Below are 19385 nucleotides of genomic sequence, written 5' to 3'. Positions count from 1 at the left end.
ACTCTCTGTGAACACATCCATCAGCTGGGACCTAATTATGTGAGGAAAATTACAACACTGAGAAGGCAAACCTATTTTGGGATAATATGCTGTGTGAACGCTCTGCTTTGAAAACATCCATTCCTCCTACATAGTCAGATATTCAACCAACATTGCATGCTTCTACTCTTGGTTATTTTTGTTGGTTTTTTTAAAACAAATAACAGTAATGATTTTGGATGAAGCAGAGCTTGGGAAGTAACTGAAATCTGCTAACCAGCTTTGGAGCTCATCCTGAATGCAGTTTCTTTCTAACTGTTTGAGCAGAAACATAGATTGTGAGGATGTTGGGACATGCTGTAAGCCCTTCCTTTTTGATAAAAACACTTTGCTGTTGTGAGCAGAAAAGATTAATTATTGCAACTTAAAGAATTGCTGCAAAACTGCTTGTTCTTTTTATTCTCTAGGCAAAAATGCCTGCAACATGCGACTTCGTTACACTCCACACTGGGCAGAAGATGCCTCTCGTGGGACTGGGAACTTGGAAAAGTGACCGTGGCCAAGTAAGCAGGGAACAATAGGATATTGTGGTCTAAACTAGTATGTGTGTTTGTGCACCTTTTTTTTGAAGATCCCAGATCTGAGGCCTGGATCCTTTGCTTGAGTTGTTCTAGTCTTGAGTCCACTGAAGTCAAATGTATGTATGTGTGTATTTGCATGATTAAGGCCTTAAGGCACAAAGACTGCAGATCCTTCCAGAAAGGAAGATCCCTTCACACTTGTTCACCCTGGCCTCAGGCAGTGGTGCTCTGGGACATAAATCCAGAAAGAGACCAGTGAATGTTGTTTCTATAACATGATGCCATTGGTAAGTCCTCAGGCTGCCACTCTGACCAGACACCCCTCAGGCTTAGGCTGATGACTCAGTAGAAAACATTATTTTGGGAAGCAGAAACTCAAAGTCGTTCTAGTAATAAGTCCTGTTCCAGCAGCCAGCCAATGGTTAGCAGGAAAACAAAGAACTTGCTTGGGTCAGCCTGCTTTTAGAGTAAGACGACTCATGTATCATTAGACATTCACTGCTTCTGAATGCAAGTGAATTGGCAAACACCACACTTGGAAACAATTCTTTGTGTTACTACAAACAGTCTCTGGGAATGTTTGCACTCTGTGGTGTGCCTGCTATTGTAATGCTTCTCGCCTTGTCTGTCTGTTCCTTTCTCTTTCATTTAGTTAAAAGATACATTTTTGGGGGAAGAAATTGTATGTACTTCCTGTGCAAGGCAATGTCCACTGCTTGGTGGAATTCCCAGCTGGTATTCAAAGAATTGTGGAATCACAGAATGGTTTGGGTTGGAAGAGACCTTAAAGACCATCTAGTTCCAGCTCCCTGCTGTGGGCAGGGACACCCTTCCACTAGACTAGGTTGCTCAGAGGTCAATCCACCCTGGCCGTGAACATTTCCAGGGATGGGGCTACTCTGTATTATGCACACCACTGCATGTCTGTGCAGTAAATGGATGTCTCACTGCTACCCTTGAGTAAGGTTCATGATGATTTTTGGAGTATGTTGGATGACACTATGCTCATGACTGAGAGGGAAAGTTAAAACCCTTCTCAAGACATGCTATTCTCTTGTTCCAGCTAGAGGAAAAGGTGGGAAACAAGCTATGAAAATTAAATCTATTCAGAGCCATTTTACTGTGGGTTTTCCTGTCCAAACAACTGTCAGGACAGTGGATCTGTTTGGAGTGCAAGTTGTACTAATGTGGAGGCTGAGTTGGTGTGAGCTCAGTCAACCTCTCAAACGAGGAAAAGGGTGAATGTGCAGCTTTGCCACTTAAAACATCAAATGACAGCTGAATTAAGCTTATTAACATGCACAAACTTAATGGATTAATTTCTGTGCACTCAAAGCAGTTAAATGTGCTTTGTCTAAAGCAAATGTCTGAAACTAAACAAACAAAATATGAATGTGTTGTTTATTCTGTGAACTAATTGTTCTGAGAAACTTGTGGCCTTAGAAAGGAACCGGGACGGATCCTGTTTGTGCATAATTTAAACATAATTCAGTTGGATTTTGCCATAATCAGCAGTGCTGCTGGCAGCTGAACACCACACAGGATCCAGCCATCTTCTCTGGGTTTCCTCAGAAGTCATTGGGAGTCACTTCTTTGGAATATCTGCTGTCTTCAAAGACTTCTTTGTAGAATGTATTGAAGACAAAATCTAGGAAGGGCAGTGAAAAGGGCCAGAAAAGTTACAAAAGTTGCTGCTATTCCTATGGAATAAATGAATTTCTGCTTATCACTTTTGAAAATTCAGGGGCATAGCAGCAATTTGGCAGTGTCCAGATGATTTACCCTTAAAAGGACATGATGTAGTTCAGGGATAATAATTGCTATTACGAATTAAAGACTAGGGACCAAAACCCCAGAGATACAAAAGAATTAGCATTGATTAAATTTGGTTTAGCTGTTTTCCAAGTAGAAGCTGTTTATCAAAAGCCCTTTTGTTCAAGGGCTGCATTAGAAGGAAGTGTGGAAATGGATGACTTTTAAATTATTTCGGGTAGATATTTTGCAGGTTATAATTCTTTCCCTTGCCAAGCTTGAGTAATTTCTTTATTACTGCTGTTACTGTTCTGATTGTAAACAAGTCTTGACCTTGTAGACAGATCTTAGCAGTCCAGTACAAAGGTGTCATTGCAGCCCTAGTTTCCTCAATATTAATAGGGGTAAAATAATTGAATCTAAATCCATGTTGAAAGACTATAGGATTTTATAGGATTGATGCCATATAAAATAATAGGATGCTTTATGTTTTGCATGATCAAATGCTAGAAGAGAAATTTGTTTTGCATGTTTCCATAGGAATATGATGGAAGGCTGTTGAATGGAAGGGAGCATAGTACAGAAGTTTATGAACTGGCAGCATGAATGAGTTCAAAGAGAAATCCATTCAGACAGGAGTATCAAGAATATCAGTAGCATGGCTTTTTGATATTGCAGCTGGATTGTCTGTAATCCTTTAATGCTTTGTTCTCTTCTCTCACGTGAGCCATGCTTTCAGCCTGGAGGATTGATCCCTACCTGATGAGCAGCCTAACCTGCAGTGGCAGAGGCTGGTTCTGTGGGAGAGGGAGAGACAGGGCTTGGGGAAGTTGTGTTTCTGTGTGAAACCTTGGAAAAGCTGAAGAGGAAATGTGCACCTCAGAAAACCAGTCAGACAGGGTGTCTTGTGACAGGATTGCAGCTTCGGGGGAGAATGGTTAGTTCTTAAAATTTGTTACACAATATAGAGAATCCCAGTTATGAGCAGAAAAAAATTCACTACTGTTAAGGAAGAGACTTTAATTCAACATTTGAAGGATAAGAGGCAAACCCCTTTATTTTAGGGAACACCAACTGTTAAGCTGCCATTACTTATCTGGTGGTGTAAGTTCCTTTTCAGCAAATTTTACTGCAATATTTAGAAATTGTGATATAGCAACACTTGGGTTCTGGTCATAGTGCATCTGAATATCACGTGGACTGATTATATGGGTTTTTTCCTATTTCCTGGCAGCAAAAAGTACTTGGACTGCTAAAATGTGTCAACTTTGCAGGAAGCAGGGGAGGCTTGTCAGAGCCTTTTCTTTCCTAGTAATATTGAACTGTTAGAGTGCAAATCTCTTCATAATGGCTTGAGGCTGTGCAGGAGGAGAGGCTCCTGGGTCACTTGAACTTTGTGTTGCCTGGAAGTATAAAGATGGCTTGTTAGTTTTTTAACCTTGTGAGAGGCAAATTGAAGAACTAGAAGTCTAGTAATGGATATTATAATTAATTGGAACTTACAGATTCTGTTTCTGAATCTGCCACTGATACTGTGTTCATCCATCTTCAAAACCAAAAGAGGGTGGGTGGCAAGGCCAAGTCCCTTACTAGGATGTTTAAATAGGAGTGTAGTTCCTTGGACTTTGCTGTAAAGAGAAGGAGAGTAAGGCTCCAACTGCAATACCTGTGTCTCTTCTGGGGCAAACCATTTGAAGAAAGGCATGAAACAGCTGCTGAGCTGGCAGCCACAGTGATGCAAGGTTTGGAAAAGGTAAGTTGTGATGAAAGGGGGAAGCACCTACAGTTATGTGGTCAAGAGAGGTTTGAGAGGAGCTGTCCCAGCACTTTGCAAATGTGCAAAAAGCCCTCACAAAGGGCAAACTGTGGATTTCATGTCTGGGAGAAATGGGATGTGGCATCAGGGCCATCTTTGTGAGTCATCGAAAAGACTTTGAACATAAAGATTGCAAAGCATTGGAATAGACTGCCTCTCACAAGAAGGGCTATGACAAATGTGTGTAGGAGTGGTCTGGATTTATTCAGCCCAGCTGTGGGCCATGAGCATAGACTGGAAGATGTCTCAAGATCCTTTCAGACCTACTTTCAGTTAGACCTAACTTTTTAGTTCTGTGGGGATGAATTGGTGAGTCACACTAGAGGTGTGTGACTCAACTTGCCTAATGCAAAGTGAACTCACTAATTGGTCCTTTCATAGCAGTATTGACAGGCTAAACTAAAGAATATATGGAAAGTTTGAAGGATCCTTTGGCTATTGTTACTTCAGAACACCAAATATCCAGGGACGTATGAATCTTCATCTGCTTCTGTTGTGGCTTTTTTCTCTGTCCCCTACCATGAAATGCATATACCTGTCTGACGTTAATCTCATAAATACAAAACTTCCTGTTTAAAAAAAGTACTTTTCTTAAACTTACTTCTATATGCTATTATTTTCCCCTTCAAAAATGCCTTTTTTTTTTTTAACATTTCCTCTTTATTGTTTTCTTTCTGTGTGGAACAGGAGCTTTCAGTTCACATTGGAATGTCTTAGCAGGCTGGGAGTACCTTACACAAATACAGATTTTTTTTCTCAGATCTAAACCTTATTTAAATGACCAGTCCCAGTTCTTTGGTGCTAGAAATTTCTCAAAACATGCTGATAAAGAAATACAGCCTCTTGTTGATTGCTTTGCAGAGACATGTTTGGAGTGCTTTATCTCTGGTTTTCTGTGAGTGGTGCCTGCTTTCATTTATGGTAAACTTTGTGCCTGTTTGGTTAAAAACAGTATTAATATGATACAGGAAATAGGGGGTTCCAAATATAGAACACTGCTGTTTTCCCTTTCCTGTCCCTCTCTGCAACTCTCACCTTTTTGGAGGATAGATACTGAGTCTTAGAAGCCTTTACTATGTCTCAAGTGATTTCAGAATTACCCTGCCCTTGACTTTGTAGTGACCTGAGAAATGTCTTTGTTGGGTGAAACAAGGACTGTAAGTACCATCCTGCTAGAGAAAGGAAGAGTTCACTGCTGGAATAGAAGTGCTTTGTCATCCTGGCTAAGGGAAACTAAGCTACATTCCAGTTTTCCTCTCAAAATGCCAAAGAATGCAGTCAGAATATCCTGTGTCTGCTTTTACTGTACTTCTTGACAAGAAAAACAAACAAAATCCACCAGTAGGAGAGAGATCTTCTCACATTTGATTCCCTGTCGTCTTTCTGTAGCATCTGAAAGCAGGACTGTACATGCTTTTGCTTGGTATTACTAATTTTGTCTGCTTTAAATTTGAAAATGCTGGTACTTTGATTAAGTTGAAAGAAATCAATTTCCCTCTAGCCTTTGTGGACATATTTTTTAATCTCATGACAAGAGAGGTGTGATCTCAATAAACACTTACTGCCCTCTTGCATCAAGCCTTAGACACAGAGTAATTTACAGTCTCCTATAGTCTTGGAGACAAATCAGTGAGGGGAAATGTATAGAAATCCCTGTGCAGATGGGGTGTATTATTCTTTCTGTAGTACTTCAGATGGACAGATGTAAGAGAGAATGAGTGCTAACTGTCCACTGGAAATTAAATGAAACAGATTTTACTAAAGGGTCATCAGCCTAACAGGAGATGATGGCTACAGTGGCAACTGTAGTAATTCTTCATTCTTGCACAATCATTTATAAAAAATCTTTATTCAAAAGCTCCTTATGAGTCCTCACAAAGATGCCATTCCGTGTTTGCTTCTGGTTTCTAGCCTTGCTCCATATCTGAGGCCCAGATGTGAAGATGTTTGGTGCTTGTGCTTCATTAGAGCTTTCAAAAGCAGATACAGATTTGAAGTAAAGTGGTTCCCAACCATTCTGGCTTTTGTGTGACAACATGGAGCAAGGGATATGTTGCTGTTGGCAACACCTTCACTGTCAGCAATATTGGAAGCAAAATGTAAAGTTGTGAGCATCATCAGGATTATCCCAGCAGTATGACTTTTACTGTTGTGCAATCATGAGACAAGAAAGAAAAATGTTCCATGAAAGAGCATTGTCTTGGTAATTAAGTGTGAGTGGCTGAACCAAACCCAAACGGTGGTGATTCTGGAGTTAGAAGCCAGGCTCTTTCTTTACTGGGCAAGAGGAAATATATTTCAGGTTTGACTGATGTTGATTTGTCGCTTAGGTCAGAAAAGTTGTTTTCCTAAGCCATGACTTATTTGAAAACTGGTTCTTAGAGCTCATTTTATATTTAAGAAGAGTGTGACAGCTATAGCAAAGAGTAGGGATTTGTTCTATCTCCTGCATTCTTGCATGCTGGCCCTGTGTGCACGATCCATTTTCTTGTTCCTCTTGGAGTGTCTGCCAGCAGTTAGCTTGTCCCCCCTAAGGACTGTGCTGCAGAGACCCTGGATCCTCGTGTTTGAATCTCATGACCTTATGCAGGTCTGTGGGTTTTTTGGGGCGTATTCCTCACTAAGTCTGTTAGCATTTTTTTCCCCTGGTGCCACATCCCTTTTCAGTGACTGCATGGGCACTGTGTTTCTGGTTGCAGGTGAAGGAGGCAGTGAAACACGCCCTCAGCGTGGGCTATCGCCACATCGACTGCGCGGCCGTCTACAGCAACGAAGCCGAGGTTGGGGAGGCCTTCCAGGAATGTGTTGGGCCCAACAAGGTAAAAACACAGGAACTGTCCTGCTGACTGGGTGTTGTGCCAAAACTTAAGCTGTCACCTGTGAAAGTTAACATTTGTAGCTTTTCCTGCTGGTCTACCCCAGCTGTTTGCTATTTATCAGGAGAAGGCATGAGAGAGGGCTTTCTCTCCTCTTAAAACCCTCCTGGCTATCATGGGGAGGAAAGATTGTCATGGATATTTGGATGGAAGGTACAGAAAATGCCTGTAGTGTTGGTGGTGGTTTTTTTCCTCTTCCTGCCCCTTTTCCCCTCATAAAGTATTCTAATTTGGATACTTTGGGGTTCCCAGAATCAGTAGTTACAATGTAAAATATATGTCATTATTTATATGAAAATTTACTCTGACTTTCCAGTCTAGCATGCAGTGGTGGATAGCCACACCAAATTTAGTTTTTTGGTTACTGATAAAATGTCAACGGCAGGTTTGTTGGTTATAGATAAAATACGAGTGAGTAAATGTGGTGAATTAAAAATTTTTTTCAAAGCAGTGATTGCATGTGAAAGGTTCATAACTGTGGCTCCAAAATCCACACCTGAGAGTTTTAGGCCTAAGTATAATGTATTGGAACAGGCATTCCTATGGATGAGCTGAGGTGGAATCTTAAATTTATTCCCTAAAGGGGCCAAAAGGATAACCTGTACAGCCTCAGAGCCCATGGAAAGAACATTTTCATGTTCTTGCTTTCCTGCTGCTCTTGCCTTGGCTTTAGGGCAGTCTCTTTGTTATGTGATGTGCTTGAGAGAGGCTGTTTTCAGCTTGCCCCAGGGATTCCTCCCTACTAGATGTGGTAACTAACAAAGGGAAGCATAGGCCTTTTGTTCAGTTCATATTAGCTAACTAACTTATAACAAGAATTAGAATGAAAATTCTTTTTACAATAATTTTTAAATATCTTCCTTTTAAACACAACACCCTTGTGTGAAACACAGAAATAACTGAATGGTTGGAAGAGAGAAACTAAGGAGCTAATAATTCTAAATTCTTCAAAATACAGACTTGAGTGAAGTTTTGTCAGACATACAACAGTGAGAAACATCCTTTCTGATAGAATTCTGTGCTTCAGTTTGCCCAATGTGGTCTCCCTTTTGTATTTTACACTTTCTAGTTAACCAGTTCTCCGCTGTTTTGTTTCTGGTTCTTACCCTTCCAACACAGGGTACAGGGCTCTCAATTCTTAGTGTGCTCCTTCCACAGCCTAGAAACTCAAATGCAGACGTTTGGGGGGGAATCTTCTGTTTATTTTCCCATGCTCTTTCCACAACAAGCAATCTGTTTATAGTATGTGATGAGTAAAGTAAGTTAGCTGGTTGGGCCTGGAATATGTGAATTGTTAAGTAGAAATTTCAAAATTTACATACGAATAAGCTGAGTAATCTTTCTTTTGGCCACATCACACTTAGTAATGGCTTTAACCCTTGAATTGGAAGGTTTGGAAGGGTGTGTATGTGAAAGAGATTGTTTTGGTTTTCAAAACTTCTAATAAATTGCTACTTGATATACTTTAGGACTTGCCACTGTGTGTATTTCCCTGGCTCTTCTCCATCCACTATATTTTTGAAAGGTTTAATTTGTAGGTTCCATGTGTTACCTTATTTAAAAAAAAAAAACAAACAAACCAAAACAAACCACAAAACTTCAGTTGTTCTCTTTGTTTTAAAACTAGCTGGGGAATTGTTGCAATTCTCTTTTTGAACTTGCTCCAGTAAATTATGCTCTCTTTCCTTTCTTAAAGATTATTAAAAGGGAGGACCTGTTTGTAACATCAAAGCTCTGGAATACCAAGCACCACCCAGAAGATGTAGAGCCAGCGCTGAGGAAAACACTTGGAGATATGAAACTGGATTACCTGGACCTCTACCTCATGCACTGGCCTCATGCATTTCAGTAAGTTCTAGATGGAAAGGGCACAGAATGCAGAAACACCAGTTTTACATAAGTGGCTTATGTTATATCCTGAGGACCTTCTTTCTGAGCTGTGAATTCTTGTTTATGCTGCCTGCAAGGTGTTTTTTTGTGTTTAAAGTTTAAACTAGTCTAGATCTAGGCACTGGGGAAGTGTGGCAGCTATTTTTGGTTCTGCCACTGGTCTACATGGTAACCCTGAGGAAAAATACCAGAACTGCTTTGTCCCTTAGTTGTACTGCTCTGTAAAATGGGAATTAAGTGCTTCATAAAGACAACACTTTTCACTTGTAGTTATTAACTATACTGGAGTGGACAAGCACATGCAGTATCATGGTGGTATCTGTATGAGGAGGAAGTGAAATTACTCCATATGACACTAATTGCAATAATTCTATGATTAGAGGAAATAAGAGACAAGAAAGTTTCCCAGTTAAGTGCTAAATGCACTTATCCTACAATCCCATGAGAAGCACAGTTCCAGACTCCCATTTCCTTGTAGATGTGGAAGCAGTACCCACCCAACTGCAATCAACAAAGAGGCAGGAGGAATAAATCTCCCGACCAGATGTTTGCATGGAATTTTCACTCAAGCCCTGTCAGTTTAAGGGGCCTCTCTTCTGCAAATCTGAGAATGTTTTTTCTCCTTCTGTTCATATGAACTGAATTTAACAAGTATCATACACTAATGATAAGATGAAAGATGTTCAAAGTATAAATATATTCCTCAGCATAACAGAATGAGGAAGTGTTTTTAACTAGAACTGGTCTGTTACAAATTCCCCTTGTTGTGCAACAGGTTTGCTTTTCATTTGCTTGAAAAAACCACCCCATATAATGACACATAACACAAATAATGATGTATGTTTAGATACTGCTGATATTTAAATTTAGGTTATATTGTGACACTGTTGACAAAACTGACAGTCTAATAAAGCAATTTCATTTCTTTTCTCATTGGAAACTGTGTACTCTGCAGTTTTCCATTATTTCTACTTAACTGTTTTAATGCATGCTTATCTATAATGCCTGTGGCATTGGGAAGCTGAGCTAAGGAATGTTACTTACACAGAAATTAAAACAGACTTCCAGATGAAAATCATAGTGCCTCTAGGTGTTGAGAATTACTCTCACTTCATACAGTCCTCTTGACATATGAGGCTGCTCTTCTGACTTGGATGCTCATAAGGCTTTCAGAGTTATTTTTGGTACTAGATTTATCAGTGACATGAAGAACCATCTCCCCTTGTCCCCAGGTACTGCCATTTCTCACACCATTCACTGCTTAGCTAGAGCAGTGTAAGAGTCTCTGTGTGCTGAGCTAGCAGAGTCCTGTGGTGATTAGGGAGCCGTATTCTTCTGAGGGGATTGATTGCTTGTACCCTTCCAAGCAGGGACCGCTCAGAGACCAGTCATAGCCCTTTGGCTGTGGGGGTGTCACCTGGCACAACTGGGTACTTTGTGTCTGTTTGGGTGGGTTTTTTTCGTTTGGGTTTTTTTTTTTTAATGTGTTGGTATGACTAATTGGAAGGAAACACACCCAACCTATAAACAACATGGACATATTAAGACTTCTGGGAGAATCTGTGCTTGTATCGAGTATTGACACAGCTACAGAATCCAGAGGGAGTGGGAATGCCAGTGTCCTTTGAATACATTGTCTCCTCGACAGCTCTTAAACCCAGATCCCTTTGGTAGCAACTCCAAGCCGCCCTCTGAGTTGCTGCTCACTAAATCAGCTGTTTTATTGGGATCAAAGTGTGCAAAGACCTGCTGCTGTGTGCACAGTGGTTTATCAGTTCTGTGTAGTCACTGCTGTATAGATAAGTACTTCAAAGTGCTGTATAACAACTTTATGTAGGAAAGACCGTCTTGTGTAATAACTGCTTATAGGTTAAGTCATGTAATGGAATTGAACAGATAAGATTCATTCAGTTTGTACTCTACCCTTCAGACTATGTATAACTTCTAAGCATACTTTGAGGAAAGTTTCTTTAAGTGAAGAATTAACATAATATAAATAATGTGGTATATGTACTTACACTTCACCTTTGATGCTGTAGACGAGGGGACAATCTTTTCCCAAAGAATCCTGATAACACGATGCGTTATGACTACACTGATTATAAGGATACCTGGAAGGCTATGGAGAAACTGGTGGAAAAAGGTCTTGTGAAAGCCATTGGGCTGTCAAACTTCAACAGTCGTCAGATCGATGATGTACTAAGTGTGGCTACTGTGAAGCCAGCTGTGCTCCAGGTAAGGTGGATAGAGACAAATACCTTTCCTATTTGTGCATAAGGGTGAAGAATTTGCAAACTAATGTTATGTGTTTAGCACAAGTGGTGCAGCTTCTTATTTGCTGGGAAGAATATAGTCAGCTCTGCAGTAGCAGGCACACAGAGGCTGTTTTTCCAGGCAGATTAATTTTTTGGGAAGGAGGCCTACATCCATGTTCTCTGGGCATTTGTACCTGATAGTTGAACAGGTCGGTGAAAGAATTCATCTTCCCTATGAGGAACAATTTAGTCTGTAAGAAGGAAAGATTGTGAGGGAATAACTTGAATCCCTACTGCAGAGAAGTTCCTTGCTTGTTGGATGATCTGTTTGGTACCAAGGGAAAGTTCAGCACCAAGCTTAGGTGCTCTGTTCTCTGTTTCCTGTAAGCTTAGCCTACCAGACACTTCTTCTTTCTCCTGGTAGTGACTTGAGTTACTAAGGTTAACTTAAACCTTATTCTCATAAGGTTTTCTGGAATCTGGAATGAGCTCGTGTGGTATGTTTGGTTCTCTTTTGCTTGACTTCCTGTTTGTTTCATTTATGTTGATACCTGTTCTGTAGCCACTCATTGTGGGTTATTTTAATAGGTGGAATGCCATCCTTACCTAGCTCAGAACGAGCTGATCGCTCACTGCCAGAAACGAGGCCTGGTGGTCACTGCTTACAGTCCCCTTGGCTCCCCGGATCGCATGTGGAAACAACCAGATGAGCCTGTGCTTCTGGAGGAACCTGGAATCAAAAAAATTGCAGAAAAATACAGCAAGTCACCTGCACAGATCATCCTCAGGTACAGAACAGTTGTGAGAGAGGTGGTGTTTGGGACCCAGCCTTCAATAAAGCAAAACATACAAGCTAGAAGGAATCCACTTAAGTGTGTCAGGGAGGAGTTAAAATCACAGGGAGTGCACACCCCACTTGGGGCTTGTTTTACAGAGCTGGTAGAGTTGGCCCTGCCTTAGGGCAGGTAGACTAGATCAGAGGGGTCCATTCAGGGCCTGGATCCATGTTCCCATGGGACAGTTCCCATGGGCTGTTGCCATGTCTGGGACAGTACCTTTCCTGCTGGGAAATAGCAGTAGGACGATTAAGGCAGCAGTGTACCACATGTGAGTGCTGCCCACTGAATTTGCATGTGGTCAGTGCCTTGAAGCCTCTAGTGCTTGCTGCTGCACCCAGATGGGCTCCAAGGAAAAGGCCTGCCTCCTTTGCAATGAAGAACTGTTTGCTGTTTTGTTTTTATATAGCCAGGTACTGGATATTGGGAAATAAGGTGACTGATTGATACTCAGAATATGATCAGCACCTTGTAAACTAATATTGGATTTCCTTCCTCATTTTTCTTGACTGGCTTTGTATCCATCAATGTCACCACCACAGTCTTGGGCAGTAGCAGGTTACCCAGAAGCTGAATATGTTTGAGATTTTGTGCTCAAGCTACTAGACAGGCACTTCAGGGATCTGGGTTTTCATCTAGTTTCTGAGTGGCTGTCAGGTTAGAACTTGCTTGAAATGCTGAAGTATGTTTTTCTGACTGTTTCTTGGGTTTAGCTTAAAACACTTGAAACCTGGGTGCTTGTTCCAAGGCATGAACATTTTCCCCTCTCTGATTAATTCAGTTGTTACTGTCTTGCTTGAGCTTGGACACACCAGGTCCCAATACAATACAGGGCACTCCTTCTGTGGGGATTTTTATTTCACAGAAGTGGCATCTCTGCTGGCACAGATCATTAGTCAACCAAAATAAATACTTACTGTTCTTGGACTGCATGCACAGACAAAGTCTCTCACCTCCTCTTTCAGATGGCAAGTGCAGCGTAAAGTGGTTGTCATTCCCAAGAGTGTCACTCCTGCTCGCATTCAGCAGAATCTCCAGGTAAGCTGACATGGAGGAGTTTCAGCAATGCCCTTTTCATGTGAGTAATTGCTGTACTGTCCTACAACTCGCAGAGCAGCAAGCTGAAGCATTTGGTTCGTACTTGTTCATCGATGTATGCACACGCTGGGGAGGGAGGGTAAAGGTTCTTTCTGAAAACAAAGGATGTGTTTTAAGCAGCTCAGTGTGTGTGTGCAGATGTGCATATGCTCAGTCTTGTTACCAGAAGGTAAAGAATGTACTTTGTAGAGGTCTAAATGAAAAATCTGTACTTAAATGTTTTTGAGACATATTTATTGAAATAGGGAGTCTTCTAATTATGCTCAGTGATTCACTCCTGCAAGTGAGGGCTGGTGACTACTTCTCCAGCAAACTGCCATTCTAGTGATGCAGAAGGAGTAAGTGTGGTTCACTTCTGCTCTGAAGTAGAGACTTTAGAAATTATTTGAAAACCCTGACTTTAAGTAATCTTGAGGGATGTTTCTGAATCATTTCGTTGGATCTTTTTTTATAAAGATTGGCTGGTTACATACTTGTTTTTAAGTTAGGAGTTGTTTCTGTAACTGTTACTCCCATTAATCCAAATTCTTCCATGTAGTGCGCTGCTAGAAATCTCAAGAAATTCCCATAAATTCTGCAGTCACTCGAGGTTTAGATCTACATGGAAACAGAATATTTATTGAATAGGCAGCACTTACTGTGAGGAACAGTCCCACTGCTTTCTATCTTAGTGGCAGAGCACTATGCAGTACCAGTGTAGGCTTAGAGCTGGCAGGTGTGTGAACAGCTCAGACTTTAAGCCTTTGCTTTGGTGTTCATTATGAGTTTAATTGCAATTTCATATTTATAAGCAGAAGACAAACTGATGGCAACCTATGGTTACTGAGTAAAGCCTCTGGCTTTTGTTTTCAGGTGTTTGATTTCAGCCTCACAGAAGAGGAGATGAGCCACATTGAAAGGCTGAATAGAAACTGGCGTTACATTGTGCCAATGATTACGGTAAATTTCTTGTGTTTCTAAGTTTCCATTAATTGTGCAACGCACTTGGGGTTTTTACAGTTTTGTTTCTTTAGCGTTCCCATCAGAACTACTTACTCGTAAGAACAATGCATTTTCTTAGGGTATCTAAGATGAAAGAATTTTTCAAAAGCTTGGTACAGAAAAGGCAGTTTATTGAAAACTTTAGTCCTCTGTTTTGGACACTGGTGGCCCTCTCTTGAATTCTCATTACTGATTCATCCATGGGTCTTTAAGTCAGAGTCCCATCCTACTTCAAATCCCACCAAACTCCTGCTGATTTGTTCTTCTCAAGTCCAAGCAGGCTAAGCTCTGTGGCATTCCTCCAGAAGTACTCCTTGTGCCAGCTGTCACTGTCTACTTTGTACCTTAAACCTCTAAGATCAGTGAAGACTCAGGGTGTTGCTGCTTCTGCACATCCATTGTGGAAGTCACATTGGGGAATTTGTCCCTTCCCCTCCGCTGCATGTCCCCCTTTTCAGAATCTGTTGTAATGACCTTCCTCCAGTGTAAGGAGTTTGGATTAGGCTGTTGTATTTTTCTTCCCAAATCCCTTAGCTGCAGCATCTTTTAGCATCAGTAATTTACTGCGTCACACGAACCCTTACCTTGTGTGCTAGCAGATGCCAGTTTGTTTTTAGAGAAGCCAGAGAACTGTAAGTGTTCAAGTCCTCTTGGTCTTTCTTTTAGTATATTAAAGGACATAAACTTGTTCCTTTTCTCTCACTGCAAAAAAACCTACTTCATACCTTGTTGTCTCCTGTCTTTATAGTGTTTCTCATTTATTCTTGTCCTGCTTCTGACTGTACAACAGAGAGCTGTTGCCATTCTCTGGTGCATCACTGGCCAGGATATGGCAACTGTAACGAGTTGCTGTAGTTGTGCTATAATGAATCTGAAGCGATTTATCCCTTCTCTGCCATACAGTACACTGCACAGATACAGCAAATCTCAGCAAATTTGGGAGGTGTCAAGCATAATCTGGCCTCTTCAGCACTTTACCTGTAAATCATGCTTCAGTAGTGGCTGCTGGCTCTAGGAATTCCTTGGGGAAGGCTTTTCTCCAGGATTTATCATTGTGGGATCTTTGAATGCTTGAGTGTATCAGTGACCAGCCTGAGTTAGAAAAGAGAAGCTGTGAATGTGTGGGAAATGACTGTCTCATATCAAGGGTAGATATGTGTTACAGCTTTCACTGTTTGTCATGCTTACATGAGCCGCAAGGGCACCCTTTTAACTGTTTGTGTGTATAAATATAAACCCCCACATTCCTGCAGCCAACATTCTCTCTGTGTTTATTGATCAGGAGTCTGTATACCAAACAACAAGCTTAGTTGCTGATCTGTGTGAATGGGGTAGTGACAAGCACACCTGCTGCTGACAATATGTTGCTTTCGAGTGTTTTGCTACCCATGCTGCAAACAAAGTTGTTTTGTTAATGAAACTGCAAAATACATTAAAATGTAGCCTGGCTTGAATAAGCCAGGGATAATTCATGTGCTTTTGTTACCTGGGACACCTGATCAGATCACAGGGATTCACAAAGGAGAGATGAAATACAGTTCAAAGTGGCAGCCCATCCAGCTTGAGAAAGAGTGAATGTGATGCAGCTGAGCTTCAAAGATATTGCCATATTGTCAGATAACAAGACAGGAAGAAGGAAGATGAGGAGAGTTAAATCATGGCTCTGTAGCTCTAAGATCTCTAGTGGAACCTTTTGTCTCCTGCCTATCCCTTCTGGGCTTACTGGAAAGAATTTTCATCAACTGTGTATTAAAATTCCTGTCTAACCTTTCATGCCTATCTCCCCTATAAATCTGACTTAGAGTCTGGATTTCAAAGTGTGATATGGCAGTGACATGAGCGCTCCTATCATAACTAATGAGACAGTTCTTCCTTGCTTTACTTCATTGACCTATAGCACAAGTTCTTATAATTGTGCCACTCTTTTCCTCATGTTTTGTTTAAAGCCTGAGGGGAGGCTATTACATTTCATGTAGGCAATTAAAGTTGCTTTATACTTTTAACTGTTCATTATCTGGATAGTTTGGAAATTACTTTGCCACCAGTCTGAAATCCAAACTTTTGGAAACGCATAATTGGCCAAGGAATATACTTAAGTGAAACTTAAATGAGTGTCAAGCCAGGAGAGGAGAAGTGTGGTGTGCACATGATGATCTATTTTTGAGAGTTAGCTACTGTTGATTTGCAGGTGTGTTCATTGGTGATTTTATCCCCCCCCTCCTTCTCTCAAATTCCTGGAGTAGACTGGAATCAGTGATGTGAAACATTGCTTCTGGCAGCTGCTGTCTTGGCCTGCTGTGAACAAGAATGCTTGCCTGTTCTGTGTGGAGAAATATGCAGGGGGACGGAACTGGGGGGAAAGTGAGGAATATGAATTCTAGGAACATGAGGAAGCTGTTGGCATCAAGAGAACTTGAGGAAATCTGAAGCGACTGTGACACTTCTGTCCACAGTTTTAAGGATTGCCTTCAGCGGACAGCTTCATTTCAGGTTTTTTTTTAATAAGAGCATTAGTCAAATGTTACACCGTAACATCTGCCTTTCCGTGCTCTGCAGTGCCCCCAGGTGACTCATTTCATTTAAACAGCTCATTGCAGGAATTCCAGTCGCTTTGAAATGCAGGTTTTGTATTCAAAGCTAATTGGGGTACTTGATAGTGGATACTTGGTGTGAAAGTCTCAGTGATTTCCTCTGTGCCCCAAACATTTTGAGTGATCACTACCATCACGTTCATATGTATAAAAATAAATGATTGCTCTAACGTAACTTTTTTTCAGACATTAGTTGTTTAACAGAAGTTTTAGCTGAATGATGCTTGCCTGACACATGGGGAGGTGTGTGCTCTGGGCCAGTGCTGCACCCAGACTTCCCCAAACGTTACAGATGAGGTTTTACCTCAGCTACACGGAAGTTGGGGGTGTTGCAATGGACTTGGTGCAACTGGAAATGCAACTTGTGCATCTCAATGCTTCGAGGTGGGATATAGGAACTGAGACTCTGTCTGGTTTTGTGCCAGCCTGAACCTCTGGTTATCTGTGAATATTGGTTTCAGTGCTCCCATTTTACAGCTGGACAAGCTGGTCTTCTGTGGAAATGTTCCTAAAAGGAGTTCAGTGACACTATTAATGCCTCAGTATATGACCCTGAACAAGCCTCTCAATGTGTTTCATCTTACCCATCCCTAGAATTGGCAGCCCAGCAATTCTCCATCATGGAAACATGGACAAAGGCTCCAACTCCAATAAAGTGTTTGGAAGTGTGCATGTTACAACACTTATTCAATAACAGCTACAAGGCAAAAAGCTTTTAACTATTCTTAATCTAATTCTTCAAGTCTCTGCAGCTTGAGAGACTCTTGCTCTAGGCTATAGAATTCTTTCTTTTCTTCCAAGAAAAGCTAAGAGGACTTGGGGGTAGAGGGAAGAGCTCTTGTTTAGGCTGAGAAATACACTCCCAGATGTTTGGGATACAAAGCTTTAGAAACTAAATAATGGAGAACTTGAAACTGAGACTAAGAATGGATTTTTAACTTTCTAACTTGAGTCTGTCTTGTTTACTTCACAGATTGATGGAAAGCTAGTAGCCAGAGATGCTGGACACCCCCACTACCCTTTCAATGATCCCTATTAACTACTAGAAAATAAGGTGTTAAAAGTAACAAGCTCCTGTGCTTGCCCTTCCACAAAGTAATTTTTGCCACAATTTGTCAAAAGCACTGTCCAAATTAAAACCTTCCTTCCCAAGTAGGTTTTTCTACAATGTGCTGTACTGTACTTCTAATCGACCTCATTCCTGGAGATCCTGTAACTTCCCTGCCAAAATTTGTGGATTTATTACAATGACTGCAAGCTTGCTCCTGGAAGCATCAGATCTTTTGGAGATTAGATAAAGAGTGATGGAGTCTAAGTCAAGTTCCAAACACATCGTTATCAGACTAGGGCATTACTTCGGGTAATTACTTTGGTCACTACTGTGAAATGGTTTTGAAAACTTTAGTTACAACTACTTGCCATGTCTGTGTTTCCCCTGGCAGGGACTGATTTGCGGAGTGCTGATGCACCCTTGGACTGGAACTCCAGCTCTAAGCATAGTTTTATTTTGTTTCAGTCTCTTAATGAATTATGTGGTCATCTGGGCACAAAGGGCATGAGGTGTTTGTACCTATCTGTGCTCTAGTGGTGATACCTTATGTGGCCTTAGCAACATCAACACTTTATTTTGGTCCTTCTACCTGTTAAATAGGATTAATTTTTTCTCACAGTAGTAGCAAACAATTAGAAAAATAGTCTTGTATATCAAATAGTTCAAAAGTTAAAGAATTAGACACTAATTTGGATAACCTCATTTGCAATAGCTCTATAGCAGATCTATGTATTCATCTTGAGTGTAGTGCCTTCTCAGATAATTCCTGTCCTGGACCTCAAAGTGTGCAGCTGAACTGCAAAAAAACCAGTGACACCTATTTATCACTCCTTGTAAACCGCAGACAAAACTTCAGGAACTTCTGTTCTTGGTAAAATGTTTCCTAATTCCTGATGAATATGCCTCAGCGGAGGAAGCCATTGCACCTCATTTAGGATTCTTTACTAGACTGGACATTTTCTCCTAAGGAAAATGAAATTCTTGTTGGTTTTTTTTTTAATTGTTCTAATCAAACACTGACTTTGAATACGGTTCTTGTTGCAATCATTAGGGAAGCAATTGTACTTTGAAGGCATTCTGTTGACTGCAGTCATCCTGCCAAGTACAGGGGCTTTTCTTGCTTGTTTCACTTGCATGTTTGCTTGTTTTAAATAAATTCTGTACTCACTGTATGACTTTGAGACTTTTTCCACCCCCTCTTATCTCAAGGCCCCAATTAACTTTCTCTAGTTATTTCTCCAAGCAAGAGTACCTAAGGGGGGATGGGAGAATTCCCAAGAAAAGCAGATTGATTCTGTAGATCTGTGAACCCCCTACTTCCCAGCTCTGTTCCTGCAGGGAGGGACGTAGCGGAGTTGAAGCTGAAGAACTTTTACCTTGAAATAGCAGAGCCTGGAGGTCTCGGTGCTGAGCTGTGCTGTGACAGGGCAGCGGCCATATCAGCGCTGCCTGCTCGTGTTACATGTGCCAGGGGAGAGCCGAGCAGCTGCGTAAACTGGGCCGAAGCCCAGGGCCTGCTCGCCTGGAAGAGGCCGAGGGCGGATGCAGAGCCCGGGCCGGGGCGCCAGAGCCTCCCGGGCCCCCAGGCTGGGGCTGAGGGGCTCCGACTGTGGCCGGGCTGTGGTGGAGCGGGACTGCACCTCCCGGCATGCCCCGCGGGACCACGCCTCCCTTGCTGG

General features: G+C 41.4%; 1 protein-coding gene and 1 long non-coding RNA gene across 2 annotated transcripts; one reads left to right on the top strand and one right to left on the bottom strand.

Annotated features, from left to right (window-relative positions):
• The first annotated feature begins 415 nt into the window (after positions 1-415).
• AKR1A1 (aldo-keto reductase family 1 member A1) lies at positions 416-18878 on the top strand. The gene is made up of 8 exons (XM_008640778.2): positions 416-542; positions 6828-6947; positions 8701-8852; positions 10934-11129; positions 11738-11937; positions 12951-13023; positions 13936-14022; positions 17629-18878. Exons 1-8 carry the CDS (start codon positions 453-455, stop codon positions 17692-17694), a joined length of 984 nt encoding a protein of 327 aa, XP_008639000.1. The 5' UTR covers positions 416-452; the 3' UTR covers positions 17695-18878.
• On the bottom strand, positions 1833-6821 carry LOC108448981. The gene is made up of 2 exons (XR_001865063.1): positions 3816-6821; positions 1833-3715 (listed from the first exon to the last, which is right to left on the bottom strand). It is a non-coding gene; the product is annotated as an uncharacterized LOC108448981 (long non-coding RNA).
• Positions 18879-19385: the final 507 nt, after the last annotated feature.

Source organism: Corvus brachyrhynchos, unplaced genomic scaffold, assembly GCF_000691975.1.
Source record: "Corvus brachyrhynchos isolate BGI_N302 unplaced genomic scaffold, ASM69197v1 scaffold48, whole genome shotgun sequence".
NCBI classification, from domain to species: Eukaryota; Metazoa; Chordata; class Aves; order Passeriformes; family Corvidae; genus Corvus; species Corvus brachyrhynchos.
Note: the sequence above shows the minus strand (reverse complement) of the source record. Positions and strands in the feature narration are given on the sequence as shown.

What these genes read in the sequence shown, in the direction of transcription:
- AKR1A1 (XM_008640778.2), top strand. Translation starts at nt 453, where the DNA reads ATGCCTGCAACATGCGACTTCGTTACACTCCACACTGGGCAGAAGATG. An exon ending in CACTGGCCTCATGCATTTCA is followed by an intron (nt 8,853 to 10,933) that starts GTAAGTTCTAGA and finishes TTGATGCTGTAG; the next exon opens with ACGAGGGGACAATCTTTTCC. An exon ending in ACATTGTGCCAATGATTACG is followed by an intron (nt 14,023 to 17,628) that starts GTAAATTTCTTG and finishes TTTACTTCACAG; the next exon opens with ATTGATGGAAAGCTAGTAGC.